The sequence below is a fragment of the Zootoca vivipara genome, chromosome 3 (assembly GCF_965207765.1).
Source record: "Zootoca vivipara chromosome 3, rZooViv2.hap1.1, whole genome shotgun sequence".
NCBI lineage: Eukaryota > Metazoa > Chordata > Lepidosauria > Squamata > Lacertidae > Zootoca > Zootoca vivipara.
The window spans coordinates 101,230,131-101,245,896 of record NC_142586.1 but is presented as its reverse complement, the minus strand read 5'-3'; the positions used below and the strand labels follow the sequence as shown (position 1 = coordinate 101,245,896).

At 46.3% G+C, this 15,766-nt stretch overlaps 1 protein-coding gene across 1 annotated transcript in view; it reads right to left on the bottom strand.

Moving 5' to 3' along the window:
• TTC7A (tetratricopeptide repeat domain 7A) overlaps positions 1-15,766 on the bottom strand; it is a 169,859-nt gene that overhangs the window by 138,781 nt on the left and 15,312 nt on the right. The window contains exons 5-8 of the mRNA XM_035111163.3: positions 15,049-15,170; positions 9,408-9,486; positions 4,788-4,948; positions 2,844-2,907 (exon numbers count right to left, since the gene is read on the bottom strand). Coding sequence (XP_034967054.2) covers positions 2,844-2,907; positions 4,788-4,948; positions 9,408-9,486; positions 15,049-15,170 — 426 coding nt within the window. The remainder of the gene's footprint in view (positions 1-2,843; positions 2,908-4,787; positions 4,949-9,407; positions 9,487-15,048; positions 15,171-15,766) is intronic.

Sequence of the window (15,766 nt, the reverse complement as noted above, 5' to 3'; positions counted from 1 at the left end):
CCATCTGGCCATTTAACTCAATAATAAGACGGTGATAAATGATTCCCAAACTCTGTTACACTGGGCACACTGTTTATTAGTCTTGGCTACAGGCAGTCTGTTTTCCAATTCAGCTGAGGGAAGACAGAGAGAGAGAGAAGGCAGCCAAATTACTCTGCACCACTTGTGGTGTGTTTTGTTAATCTACAACATGCCTGGGAGATGCCACACCGAGGGGAACACATTCTCTTGCCATTAAAAAAAAACAAAAAACAGTACCAAATGACAGCGACAGTGGCTTGGGTGACAGGCTTATCAACTGCATCAAAACTGAGGGACAGGTCTTCATTGTGTAAATGGAAGCATTTCAAAATAAAAATCCTCAGGGGTGGGGGTTCTGGGAGAAAAATGCTGACAGAAAAACGCTCCTTTCCCAGCTTAGAGACAGCACTCGCTTATATTCAGCAGCACTAGAAATCCTGTTGAAGAGGGCAAGGTGACTAAAACAGGCCAAGGGAAGTTTTAAGGACAGCTCTTAATCTACCTGCACTTGGTAGATCAGGAATAGACACTGAACAGGCATCAGGAATATTCATTTATTAGTGGATTGTTAAATAGATGTTTTATTAAAAAAAAAACACACACACACACACAACCCAGGCCAAGGCGAACCTATAATTCGGTATCAGCTTTCCAATTTTTACCTTCAGATAATTATTTCCACACTTGGGGCCTCCAGCTGTTTTTTGACTACAGTTCCCATCATCCTTGACCGCTGGTCCGGCTAGCTAGGGATGATGGGAGTTGTAGTCCAAAAAACCAGCCAGAGACCCAAGTTTGGGAAACCCTGCCTTAGAGGAAAGGTGGGTTACAAATGCTATTTTCAAAAATCCACAGAGGAACCCCCTGTGCAGTTGTCTCAGAACTCCTGCACGTCACATAGGCTTCTAGGAGATGTACTGAGGCACGAAGGCCGGCGCAAGATGCATGCCACCTCAGACTGGTTAGGCTTGGACTACTGCAATGTGCTCTATGTGGGGCTACTTTTGAAGGTGACCCGGAAACTACAACTAACCCAGAATGCGGCAGCTAGACTGGTGACTGGGAGCGGCCGCCGAGACCACATAACACCGGTCTTGAAAGATCTACATTGGCTCCCAGTACGTTTCCGAGCACAGTTCAAAGTTTTGTTGCTGACCTTTAAAGCCCTAAATGGCCTCAGTCCAGTATACCTGAAGGAGCGTCTCCACCCCCATCGTTCTGCCTGGACACTGAGGTCCAGTGCCGAGGGCCTTCTGGCGGTTCCCTCGTTGCGAGAAGTTGCAGGGAACCAGGCAGAGGGCCTTCTCAGTGGTGGCGCCCGCCCTGTGGAACGCCCTCCCATCAGATGTCAAAGAGAAAAACAGCTACCAGATTTTTAGAAGACATCTGAAGGCAGCCCTGTTTAGGGAGGCTTTTAACGTTTAATAGATTATTTTATTTTATTTCTGTTGGAAGCCGCCCAGAGTGGCTGGGGAAACCCAGCCAGATGGACGGGGTATAAATAATAAATTATTATTATTATATTATTCTTTTGGCACCTGAGCCATAAGAAACACAGGAAGATGCCTCATACTGTGTTAGATCATTGGTCCGTCAGACTGGAAGTGGCTCTCCAAGGTTCAGGCAGAGGTCTTTCTCAGCCCTACCTAGAGATGCCCAAACCTATTACTTCTTCACACAGTTGATATTTAAACAATGGAATTCTCTGTCACAAGGTTCAGTCTCAGCATCTGGTATTCAAAGGCATACGGCCTCCAACAGTGGAAAGTGAACATAGCCATTGTGGCTGCTACCGGTAGCCATTAATAGCCTAATCCTCCTCTTTTAAGGCCATCCAAGCTGGTGGCCATCGCTGCATCTTAGCAGGGCAGTCTCGAGCAGGTCGAGGGTGCAGCATGGTTTCCGCGCGGCTTCGCCGTGCAGCGCCCCACCTACCGGCCCGGCGCCCTGGCACACCGTGCCATCGGGACTCTACCTAGAGCCGGCCCTGCCTCTTAGTGAAAGCAAATTCCACAGTTCAGCTTAGGCGCTGTGTGGAGTACTTTATTTTGTCTGTTCTGAATCTCTCGACATTCTTCATGGGATGACCACAGGTTCTAGAATTCTCCGCACTGTGCATAATTTTATCATGCCCCTGGCCTGTTACTCGCCCAAATGTTGTAAACTTCAGCCTTAGTGAAAAAATCCTGTTAAGTTTGCCTTGTAGGGCACTGTAGATACACTTGATTTTATTGCGCATTCTTCTGTTCAAAACTGCTTGTTTTTAAAGTTGCATTTCCTTCTTCTTTTGTATTACATTGGTTTTAGGTAAGCCACCTTATTGTTATAAAAAAACACACCCAAGGTATACATCAATAAATCATAAAGCACCATAGCTGTATCTCTGTAGCCTAGAGATCTGTTGTTTGTCAACTGGTCCACTCTGGGCGGTTTTAAAATAAGGTTCAAATAACACAGTGTTTTGCAAAAGAAAGAAGGGGGGGGGAGAGAATGATATTGTTCCTATGCCACATTTAGGGTGACTCACAGTTTTCTATTAAATTTCTCAGACTGCTTGCTGAACATTTGCTTAATCTGTCATCATCGAGCGATGCTTCAAAAAACAAAAACAAGCAGCAGCGCTCTCTCTGTGCCGTATTAAAAGACAACTGCTGCTTTCTTCCCCACTGAACAGGCAAGATTTTGTGAACAGGAAGCCAGTTTGCAGATCGTGAAAGAAACCTGGAAATGCCATCCTGAAAATATCAAGCCTTATCCTGATGATTATCGCACGCTTTCATTATTCCCCTTCTTTATAAGTACAGTATTCCTATCTGGCTTACCATGGATTCACTGATAAGGAGGAGGAGGAGCGCCTCTTCAACGTTGTCATGGGGGCTGTAGATGCTGAAAGACAAACAAACCTGTTGTTTTAATATAAGCAACATCAGCAGCTCGCTCATGGGACACTCTTGTTAACACCACCACAGGACTAGTAACTTGAACCGTCTCATGCATGATTCATACGTTATATAACCGCTTCTTCAGGCCAGGATGACTAAAAGCTGCAGGGTGTATCCTAGGAGAAAACTCAGCCCTGACTCAAGCGAGGCAAAGCTGTTTGGTTAGACACAACTTCTGCACATGAAGCAATTTCTCTCCTGGGCAAAAAAACCCAAAAAACCTCCAGATGACAAGTTAAGTTTCCACAGATGGAATATTAAGAAAATGGTAATAAAACACAGATTGTATGGGGCCCACAGAGACCCACAACCAAAGACCTGCCTGTGGTTTTGAGCTGATATCTGAAATCCAGCACAGACCTCCTCAGCTCTTTGCCATTCCTCCAAGACCTTCATTCCCTAATACCCATCTCCCAACCCTCCAACTTCAGACCCTGTGAGCTAACACATATCCTTTCCCGTTACTAGATTTCCCCCCCCCCAGCCAAACTGATCTTCTGCTTCCCTCATGGTGCCAGGACCTCAATACCTCAAGGACCGCCTATTTCCATATGAACCTACCTGGACCCTGAGATCATCTTCTGAGGCCTTTCTTCGTGTGCCTCCTCCTCAAGAGGTCCGGAGGGTGGCAGCACGAGAACGGGCCTTCTCTGCAGTGGCTCCCCGTGTGTGGAATGCTCTCCCTAGGGAAGTCCGCCTGACGCCTTCATTATACACCTTTAGGCGCCAGGCAAAAACGCTCCTTTTTAACCAGGCCTTTGGTTGATCTGTTTGACATCCTATACCCTTTTAAAATGTGGCTCTTTTCGGGGTGGGGGGTGTTAATGGGTTGATGTTTTTATCATGATTATATATGTTGTGATCTTTTCTGTGAGCCTCCCTGAGACCTCCAGGTATAGGGTGGTATATAAACTCATTAAATAATAACAATAGCAATAGCAATAACAATAACAACAACAACAACACTAGAGTATCAGAAATCTGTGAGGGATTCTTGCCCACTTCACCTGTTACTCCCATGAAGTGGGTAAGCCTGGGGAAGGAGGCTGTGGAGGCCATGCATTGACTCCCATTCCCACCATTGCATCTCCTGTCTTTGCCATTAACGTGTTCACCATAATGTCTGCAGCAGGGAGGGTATTCCTGCATGTATAGGCTTTGGGAACAATACAGAAACTAGGCCAATAGGTTATCCAAATGGCACAGGGAGCCTCCGTTCATAGAGAAGTTCGTACTGTAACTCCCTCTCACCTCTCGCCACTGTCCAAGTTATGACAAACATGGTCTTATGACAGCTGAGGAAGGACACATGTGATTTGGGGGCGGGGCTAAGCACCCAGCTCCACAACTCTTGTCATCACATGACTCAAGTGTGAAGAGCGCTTCTTTCGCCTTCGGTAAAAAGGTAAAGGGACCCCTGACCATTAGGTCCAGTTGTGACCGACTCTGGGGTTGCGGCACTTATCTCGCGTTATTGGCCGAGGGAGCCGACGTACAGCTTCCAGGTCATGTGGCCAGCATGACAAAGCCGCTTCTGGTGAACCAGAGCAGCACACGGAAACGCCGTTTACCTTCCCGCTGTAGCAGTACCTATTTATCTACTTGCACTTTGACGTGCTTTCGAACTGCTAGGTTGGTAGGAGAGTAAGTGAACTGAAATCTCCAGGGCATCACAACCAACGCAGCGGACGACTGGGAGGGTTTTGCGAGTAGCATACAACCAAACAGTACTAGCCAGCCATTGCTAAGTGCCTTGACTGCCTGCCCTTTCATGTTATTTTATCTGGCCCTGGATGTAACAGCCCCAAAGAACTCTATACGCACTTATCTCCGGTGTGTAGCTGCAGTCTTCTGCGAAGGGTAGTGCAGATGTACAAATTATCCTCTTTGTTCATGAACTCGGGGAGAGGATCAGATAAGGGGCTCCAGTAACAATCTTCGCTCAGGGAGTGGAGAAGCAGCTCTGCCAACTGCTTGGCAGCCGTCTGGAGAAGAATGAGGGAAACGTGTGTTTTTTAAAGCCCACAGTAAGACACCTATTTGCCTACCAGGTTGATGATTCAACTTGCTACGAGCAGAGGCATAGCAAGCCCAGGTGGTACCCGGTGCAGATTTTTTTTTGTCACACCCCCACCACCTCCACCACGCAGCTCTGGCTCTGGTGAAAAGTGAAAAACATGAATTGCAAAAAAACACCAGAGCTTACAGAACAAAACCGACTTCAGATATGAAATCAGCATTGAAAGAACATATAAGATCAGTTGAAAAATCTTATGCAACAGGGGGGGGGAATGTTCACCCGGGGGGCACCGAGTGTCACCCCCCCTCCAGGGTGGCACCCGGGGCGACCCACCCTTGCTACACCACTGGCTACGAGCCAGTACACATGATACGTCGGATCTGCATCGGGTTGCTTTTTTAACTCGGTCATGACGGCCACACACGACTCACCTTTCCAGTTGTCTCAAGTACACAGAGAAATGCTTTGTTCTTAGGATTCTCACCTCCAGTAGTATATATGGATAACATTTGTGAATGAACGGCTAAACGATTTTAAGTGGAACCCAGGACACAACTCACCAGCTAGGAAACAGAGAGGGCCGGGTTCAACTAGCTCAGGCTATTTTCCCATCCAGCACACAATTGTCTGCTCCAACAGACAGAACCGCTCCTGTATCTCAGCCAGGAGTCTTTCCCAACAACTGATGCCTTCTCCTTTTCCTTTTCTTTTCCATAAGCTGCAGGTTCTAGGGATTGAAGCTGGGGCTTTCGGGATGAAAAGCATGTGTTCTACACCGAACTGTGGCCCCTTCCCCTATTTAGTCTCCACACCACAAGAGTCATCTAGTCCAAACCCCCCGCAATGCAGGAATGTTTTGCCCAACATGGGGCTCAAACCCACAACCCTGGGATTAAGAGTCTCATACTCCACCAACTGAGCTACCACTCTGCGATGGGTAAACTATGGTTTGCATCGTTCTTTGGGGGAAGCCACAGTCAATAAAGCTCTGCTTTCTTGGAGAGAGTGTCTGCGTGTGTTTGTGGGGGTGCTTGCTCTACTGCACATTTCACTAGCTGTTTCAATTACTTTCACTTTTGTTATGAATAAAACCAGACAAATTGGAATAGCCCAAGTCTTTGATTTATATTATAAGTCTTTGGCAAAAGAAAAAAGAAAAGGGGGAGAGCATTATTATTGCTTAGAATACAATGCAAGTAAAAGGCATCCACAGATTGCCATGCAGTATTCCAAATTAATTTAATTGCATGCCTTGTCATGTTAATCTTATCTAAAAAGTGTTTTTGTCATTGATGCTGTTAAAAATATTTTGAAACAGAATTAGCAATACAATATTAAAACTGAAGCCTTCACCCTTCGAGATAGCCCAATGATTTAGAAGCAATTACATCACCAATAATTTGAGGAAGTGGCTATTCAAACATCATGATAAACCATGATTCTGAGATGTTGGGAACAAGCCACACTCAGCATTGGACTCCCACCTTTCCCTGATCTTCCATCATCATGGCTGGCAGGGAAGCTTTCATTCCCATTTTTGATTAGCCACAGTTTAGTGTTACATCCCAACCCTACACTGTGGTTAGCCTTAGAACACCGAGTTGGAATCGACCTCCAACTTCATCTAACCCCCTGCATCAGCTTAAACCATGGAACAAATTATAGTTTCCTCCTATTCATAGTTTGAAGTTAGCTTGGTTTTTGGTTTTTTAAAGCTATAGTTAAGATCAGCCACCATTTGTCAGGATTGGATGAAATGATAGGCTGTGGTTTATTAAAAAAGGCTTCTGAACATCTCTCAGAGGCACTGGAGGAAGACAGGGGAGACTAGAGTGTCTATGCGTGCATCATGATTTCAGCAAAGAACTGGTAATGGGAATCTTTTGTTGGTCATGCCGTTCCTTAGACTGGAAGCAAGTGGCGGTAGAAGCCCTTTAAGCTTTAGAATCAGCTTCCTAGTACTTTACTCGGGGTTTTAAAGATTATGTCGTTAGATAATGACAACACTTACATACCTATATACTATATGGCATTATAGTTGCTTGCTTTCTTTTTTGCTCTATATTTCTTTACATTTCTACATTAGACTTTATATTTCTACACTATATATTTCTGCATTATTTTGTTCGGTTTAAATACTCTCAATAATTTTTTTTAAAGATTAGTTTTCTTTTATTATTACTCTTTACTAGCGGGCCCGGCCATGCGTTGCTGTGGCTCATCCCTGTGACCCCCCACACACTCTGTCCTGACCCATGACCTATTCAGCCCCCTCCCCCCACCCCACCCCCGGTTCATCCCTGTGACTGTCCCCACCCTGTCCTGATCCATGAAGCATAGCTTCCCCTTCTCCCCCCATCCCCCATCACATCCCTGTGATTGGTCCCAGTCCCCTCCCTGTACCCCCTCCTCCCCCTGCATCCCTGCAATTTCCCCGGTGGCGGTGGCGGCATGTCCCGGTCTGTATGTCAGGTATTCATTGCTGTAGCTTAGTCTGTTAAATGGACCCTCAGAGTCCCCCTTCAGACTCCTCCCCCCACCCCGGCTCATCCCTGTGATTGGCCCCACCCTCCCGACCCATGGCCTTTCCCGCTCCTCCTCCCCCCACCCCCTACCCAGGAGAGCCCCCACCTCTATTCGGCCTAGTCTGAAAACCCAAGCCGAGCTGCTGTGGAGAGGGAAGCTTTCCTACCTGCAGTACCAGTGTAGCCACCGCTAGAGGCCGCTGTTGTGCAGAATCTCCTGATTCTGGCTTCTATATCCCAGCATGCACTTTAGGGTGAGTTGTGTGTTCTGGAACAGGGGTTTGGGGGGGGGGTCTTACGTGGCCCAGGTGTGACATTTGTCTTTGCAAACTTTCTAAGATCCTTTGGACATTCGCATGGGACGTTGTGTCCGAAAAGAGAAAAGTGGAGACCCACCCACATGCCCTTTTCTCACACACACACACACATTTTATATATATATATATATATATATATATATATATATATATATATATATTTCTAATGCAGATTCTTGATTTTATCCAGCACCCCATAGTTTTATTGCAGTGTGCTTTTCCTTGTGTTGTTAATTTTGTTTCTGTGTACCTCGCTTTTCAAGAGTAATAATAATAAAGCAGGCTGCAGGTTTCATTACTTTAACTACTGTTACTTTACTTTAACTGCTTTCATTACTTTAACTACTGTAGGTTGTTGTCAGGCTGATTTATAATGCAGAACAAACACCGCCTATTTGCAGTGCACTTGCATGCTGCTGAAAGTAGGTGAGGCCATCACCCTGAGAGACTAGGAACCATAGGGAATTAAATTCCCATGTTGCCCAACTTTGCTGGGCATCGCAGCACATGTTCACAGCAGCACTCCAGCTTCTGCAAACCACGGGAACTACATTTTTCATGGCTCCTGGCATTGCTTAATGCTGACCCAAAGTACACGGAACCCTAGTGTGGTAGCTTCTTGGAGCTCTCCTCTCTGTCCCCAGTCCATCTCAATAAGTTTGGGGAGATTAGGGGCAGTGGGAAAGGCTCGAGAATCCCCACAGCCAAAATGGATCCATTTCAGAATCAAACTCCATTCCCCCCCCCACCTTCTCCCACATGCCCATATACAACTTTCTGCCTATTACTGCATTTTTTGTTTCCACATAATAGCAATATACACACAGCTCTTAGTCAAAGCTGAAGAAAACAATTGAACGTGAGGCTGAGAAATGCCAATCATGGATATCTGGGGACCTCCGTACCAGGAGTCTCCACCTCTCCTCCTGACCAGCACATAGCCCAGTGAAAGCAGCGAGAGCAGCAGCAGCCGGTCAGGTGTGTGAGGGGGGAGGAAGATAGGAGGATGGAGGAGAGAGGGCTCAGCGATACTACAGAGCCCTTGCACCACGTCAGCCAACAATTAAGGCGCGGTGTTAAGCGTAAGGAGAGGAGGAGGCGTTTCGGGGTGGCCAAGCTCTTATGCTGGTCACGTAACAGGAAACGTCCACTCCCGGATTCTGCGAGTGACTAGCAGGTCATGTTTCTTGGCATCTCTGCACTGTAAATACTATGCACAATAAACCTGTTAAGGACAGGACGGACTTTGGCGTCTTTACTCGAGAGTAGCCACACACCAGCCCTGACAATAAGGAACGTATTTTTGTCACCGGATTTTGCAATTGCCCTCGTGTGGAAAAGAACCTAGTAAGCAAAACAGGCATGTGCGTCTAAAATCAGAACTTCTCACTATGGGGGTTTCCCGATCCAATCCCATCCAACCTCGTTATCCTATTAAACGATGGGAAATTGCAAGGCTGGACTCGCAGCCCATAGCAAGGAGCAGTACTAAAGAACCCCAACTGTCTTTTTCCCTCTCCTTTCCTCAAATTGCCATCTGACAAAAGAACAGATCCCTCATCTTCTGATGAGTTGGGCTTACCATTCTGAAGCTCTGGGTAGCCTTTGTTTCCATGGTCCGCAATAAGTCTCGGAGGTTTCGTATTCCTTTTACGATGTTGCTAAGAGGAAGGGAACGGCAAGAAATGTAAATTAGGATTGATTTGATTGTGAGCTAATATGATGAAGAGAGAAAGGGAAAAAAACAGAACATCTCTGACATTTTAAAGAAACACCCAATCATGCTCAGGTTGGGCTAATCGTAATAAAAAACAAATGAATGAGACCTTCGAAGGATAGCTCATCCCAGATGGTGGAATATGAGACGGTCTCTGATGAGTACAGGAGACATCTGGGAGCTCCTCCTGGATCCTATTTTAAAGCTCTTTCGAAATATAGCATCTTATCACTTTGTCCTTGGCATATAAGACACGGTGTGGTACAGTGGTTCAAGCAGCAGTCTAAGAGGCCAGAGACTTGCGTCCGCACCTCCACTCACGCATAAAGGTCACTGGGTGATCTTGGTTGGGCCTACCTCAACGGCTTAAGTCTATTCTACCTCACAGTGTTGCCATGATGATAAAATGACAATAAAATGATTATAACTACTCTATTCCAAACTTAAAACTGGAAAGTGCAATGCTGGTGGTCAACAAAAGAGGTTTAAAGACTCTCTCAAGGCAAATCTTAAAAAATGTAGTATAAACACCGAGAACTGGGAAACACTGGCCTGCGAGCGCTTCAATTGGAGGATACTGTAGCCTCTACCAAAGGTGCCATGGGCTTTGAAGATGCTCGAACTCATGATGAAAGGAAAAAAACATTCTAAGAGGAAGGCACATTTGGCAAACCCTTACTGTGATCAACTCCCGCCTGGAAACCTATGTCCCCACTGTGGATGCAGAATTGGCCTCCACAGTCACTTACAGACTCGCTGTTTTAAAACCATGCTCATGGAAGACAATCTTACTCGGCTACAAGTGATCGCCAAAGAAGAAGAAAATGAATTTTTTTGGGGGGGGGAACTATGTATGCCGTAGACCATGGTTTTCGAAACTTGGGTCCCTGGCTGTTTTTGGGGACTACAACTCCCATCATCCCTAGCTAGCAGGGCCAGTGGTCTGGGATGATGGGAATTGTAGTCCAAAAAACAGGTGGAGACCCAAGTTTGGGAAGCCATGCCATAGACATAACAAGAGCTCCACAACCTCCAGTTGCTTAGAACTACAACTTCCACCATCCCTAACCATTGACTATGCTGGCTGGGATTGATGGGAACTGTAGTCCAAAACATTTAAAGGGCACTGTGCTGGGGCGGCCTTCTATAGGTTGTGTAAAGGAACCTATAGACTTCCTTCTTCTTGAATGAAGAGTATTTTGCAGGCCTATTATGAACAGAAGTGTCTGAATGGATCGTTGTTTATGTCACAACGTACTAAAGGACATGTCCTCCGATGAAGCCCCTTCTTCCCAAATCTGTCGGCTACTTTACATTGCAGGACGCATGCGTTCAGTGCAGACCACCAGGTCTGAAGCACCTACATGCACTGAAAACAAATATATGTAGGCACATCAGCTGGTGATAGTAATTCAGGCACCAGTGTCTTCAAGATGGGATTACCATCTTGGTAGTGCACTTTTGTGCACTTCGTATGAGGATGCACTTGACCTGGAAAGTGCAGAATACTGCAGGGGGGTTTCTGACAGAAGCGAGACCCTGCTGGCATATAACACCTCTGCTAACAGTTCTGCACTGCCTGCCGATTTGCTGCCTTGCCAAGTTCAAGGTGTTGCTGTTAGTATATAAAGCCTTTGTATAGGGATTGGGGTGGTGCTGTGGTCTAACCACTGAGCCTCTTGGGCTTGCTGATGAGAAGGTTGGCGATTCGAATCCCCGCAACGGCGTGAGCTCACGTTGCTCTGTCCCAGCTCCTGACAACCTAGCAGTTCAAAAGCACACCAGTGCAAGTAGATATATATAGGTACCACTGCGGCGGGAAAGTAAATGGGGTTTCCATGCGCTCTGGCTTCCATCACAGTGTCCCATTGCGCAAGAAGCAGTTTAGTCATGCTGGCCACATGACCCGGAAAGCTGTCTGTGGACAAATGCCAGCTCCCTCGGCCTGAAAGCGAGAGGAGCGCCGCAACCCCATAGTCACCTTGGACTGGACTTAACCATCCAGACCTGGACTTAACTTATCCTAGACCATTGGCTATTCTGGTAGGGCTAATGGGAGTTGGAGTCCACCAACACAGGTCCCTCCATCCCCAATATAGTTCCCAATTCATTCGCCTGGTTTTATCATAGTTTCCCAAACTTGGGTCTCTAACCCTGGATTAGATGTAAAATCTGTGTCAACGTGGGTGGCGCTGTGGGTTAAACCACTGAGCCTCGGGCTTGCCGATCAGAAGGTCGGCGGTTCGAATCCCCGCGACGGAGTGAGCTCCCGTTGCTCGGTCCCAGCTCCTGCCAACCTAGCAGTTCGAAAGCACGTCAAAGTGCAAGTAGATAAATAGGTATCGCTGCGGCGGGAAGGTAAACGGCATTTCCGTGCGCTGCTCTGGTTTGCCAGAAGTGGCTTAGTCATGCTGGCCACATGACCCGGAAGCTGTACGCCGGCTCCCTCGGCCAGTAAAGCGAGATGAGCGCCACAACCCCAGAGTGGTCCGCGACTGGACCTGACAGCCAGGGGTCCCTTTACCTTTACCTGTGTCCTTTTTTTTTTAAAGAGTTGCTGTTGTTGTTTAATTAAATTTGTACACTACCCTTCATCATAAGATCTCAGGGCAGTTCACAGAATAAAATACAAGACAAAAACACAAGCAAACGATCAAAACGAAACAATAAAACACTAGAACCCAACCCCTTTCCCACAGACACATTTAAAAGGCTGTAGAATATTAATCCGCCCAAGGCCTGGTTGAAGAGGAATGCTTTCGCCTGGTGCCTAAAATATATAATGAAGATGCCAGGTGAATGTCCCTGGAATTCTATGTTCGTCTATTGCATTACCTAGAATTTATGCCGTGGCCTGGAAAGAGAGGGTGGGAGCAGAGGGGAGAGAGCTTGGTTTTCTGCTTCGTTGTTCTATGTTGTTAATCACTCTGGTTCTTATGGGAGGACAGCGGGGAAAATAATAATGATACATTAGCAGCCCGTCTCCTTGTAAGAACTGTACTTTATTTAGAGCATTTTTCCAAATAATTCCACTTCTGGAAATAGAAACCACTCATATAATAATAATGACCACAATCAAGTGTCCCTCCCCGGTTCCAAAATGTCAAGAGTCTTGACTTATAAAAGGATCTTCTTGTGCCCCCTTGCGGCAGAAAAGGAAATGTGTGCCACTCAAGCTATGTGACTTGTCTTCTCAGACTCCCACCCTTTGTGTTGAAAACCGAATTTTAAGGGAAATGATTCACATTCTGAGGGCAGAAACACGGCTCAGCTTTCTTATAGTTTCGGGACGTAGGCTGATGCTTCTGCTAATGGTTCACCCATGCTTTCGATTAAATGACACCTAGTTCTGCAGTCCCACGAGCACTGACTTGGGAGTAAGTTTGCACAGAGCACAGGGTTGACATAGATTTTAGGGGTGCCCAGATGAACACCCCCCAATCAGGCACAAGAGCACTGTGCATGTATATGCTTGGGGCGCTTTTCTCACTAGTTAAGATAAAGGTAAGGATCCCTGGACGGTTAAATCCAGTCGAAGGCGACTATGGGGTTGCGGCGCTTATCTCGCTTTCAGGCTGAGGGAGACGGCGTTTGTCCACAGACAGCTTTCCGGGTCACGTGGCCAGCAGGACTAAACCGCTTCTGGTGTAACAGGACACTGTGACAAGTGCCAGAGCGCACGGAAACGCCTTTTACCTTCCCGCCGCAGTGGTAGCTATTTATCTACTTGCATTTTGACATGCTTTCGAACTGCTAGGTTGGCAGGAGCAGGGACCGAGCAACGGGAGCTCACCCCGTCACAGGGATTTGAACCACTGACCTTCTGATCAGCAAGCCTAAGAGGCTCAGCAGTTAGGGTGTCAGATCAGGACCTTCTGAGACCATCTTGGCTGTGAGTCTTAGAAGAGCTTCTCCCTGTTTGCAAGCTTTTTTCCACCTGGCCTGGGAGGGTGGGGCCTGGACTGACTCCAGCTGCAAAAGCTGAGGCTGCTGAACAGACTCTTGGGCTGAGGTATTGTTTAGGGGGTTTTGTTATTGGGGGTGGGGTTGTTGCTGCTATTGATTTTTATATTTTGGTATCGTTTTATGATTTTTTTTCTGTATCATTCTCATGATTTCTGTGGAAATTGTTTCAATTTGGTTGTGTACTTTGATGTTTTATATGATTACTTTTGTTATGATTGCAATTTATGTATTTCCCCCAATGTTGTAAGCTGCCTTGAGTGCGGTTTTAACTGAGATAACAATAATATAATAATAATTAATGATTAATTAATTTTATTATTTATACCCTGCCCATCTGGCTGGGTTTCCCCAGCCACTCTGGGCGGCTCAAAAGCAGAATAGTAAACACACAATAAAACGTCAAAAAAATTAAAACTTCCCTAAACAACATGCAGAAAAGGCAACATACAAATGAAATTATGTGTGTATGTATTTTATGGAAGGAAAGCTGGGATATAAATGCAATAAACAAATACCGTAATAAATAAACTAACCCCAAGGGGGTGCAGTCCTTGTCCTCTTGCATTTTATTTCTGATTACAGTGGTACCTCTACTTACGAATAACTCTACTTACGAATGTTTCTACTTACGAATGGAGCTCCGTCCGCCATCTTGCATGCGGTTTAGATAGGATTTTTTCTACTTACGAATTTTTAGATAGGGTTGCTTCGACTTACGAATTTTTCTCCCAATGCATTCCTATGGGATTCGACTTACAATTTTTTTCGACTTACGAATGTGCATTCGGAACGCATTAAATTTGTAAGTAGAGATACCACTGTAATTCCTTTGAAATGGCTGTTGGCATGTGTGTTTCTGTCTGTCTGAAAGGGAATTTAACAGAGCCCAGGTTTAATGGACAAGCAGACTCTTGAGCTCCATCAAGGGTCAAGGGAATGGGATACTCTCTGCTCTCTGAATAGTCTTACTTCTGCTTGGGTTCAGAAGGAATATAAGTCAATTGGAGTGGCAGTCTACCTGAGTCTCTTGCATGGTTGGCCTACCCTGCCTGGCCGTTGTGGCAGCAAGGGAGGCAAAATCCTCCTTCCATTTCAGGACTGTCCAAGGGGATTCATTTGAACACCGCTTCCATTTTGCAGCAATGTTTTACAGTCATACCTCGGATTACAGACGCTTCAGGTTGCGTGTTTTCGGGTTGCGCACCGTGCCGAACCCGAAAGTACTGGAACGGGTTATTTCAGCGCTCGCGCATGCGCAAAAACACTAAATTGTGTTTTGTGCATGCGCAGGAGCGTCAAATCACAACCCGTGCATGTGGCGCTGCAGGTTGTGAACGCTGCAGGTTGTGAATGCCGCGGGTTGCGAACGTGCCTCCTGCACGGATAACGTTCGCAACCTGAGCATCCACTGTACACTGGTTCAGCGGCCCTGGCACCATTTTCTGCCTGTGCTTTGCCTAGGACAGCATCCGAAGCCTGTTACATGAAACCACGCTCAGCATCAGTCATTCGAAATGGCAGAGAACCTGCAGCCACCTACCCTCTTTTCAAATGGGCCACGTAAGCGCTCTGCAGGGCTGCTTCCAGGAAGTAAGGCAGCTCAAAGTCCAACGCCGGTGCTTGAGTGCCCTTTATGCCTCTCGGATGAGTGTTGCCGAAGCTCTGAGGGGGGGGGGAGAGGCGTCATTGTTGCAGGTGAGCAGGAGATGCCATTTGGCTAAAACTGTGTCTTTATTTTTCCTCCCGAAAGGACAGAGAAATTGGCTAACGTTTGGGAAGCGAGACAAGGCAGAGACAAACTGAAAATTACACTAAATTATCTGTGTTGTTTCGCTCGGCTATTTTTGCACTGTTTTCACAGGCAAGATGCCTGCATTTCTCTGAAAACCTCCGTATACTTCCGACAATTTGCTGCAGAGCTTGGGACCCATCAAGCTAAACAGCAGACCCACAAAATATGTTCCTCTAGGGGTTCAAGAGCCCCAATTTTTGGTGCCTGCCTAGAACAGGAGGGTTTCCAAGAACTTTGCAGGCTCAACTACACAGCTGGTGGGCTTATTCAGCTGAATGCGCCCAGGCCTGGATTAACCATGTAACATCTCTATGACTCATAGGAGGGAAGCATCTAACTAGTATGTACTATATAATGCCACACATGCACATAGAAATCATTAAAATGCATTAAAATAGATACTTTACAATGAACAAATATATTTAAAACAAGAAGGTATTTAAATGTAAATAATTCATTGCACACA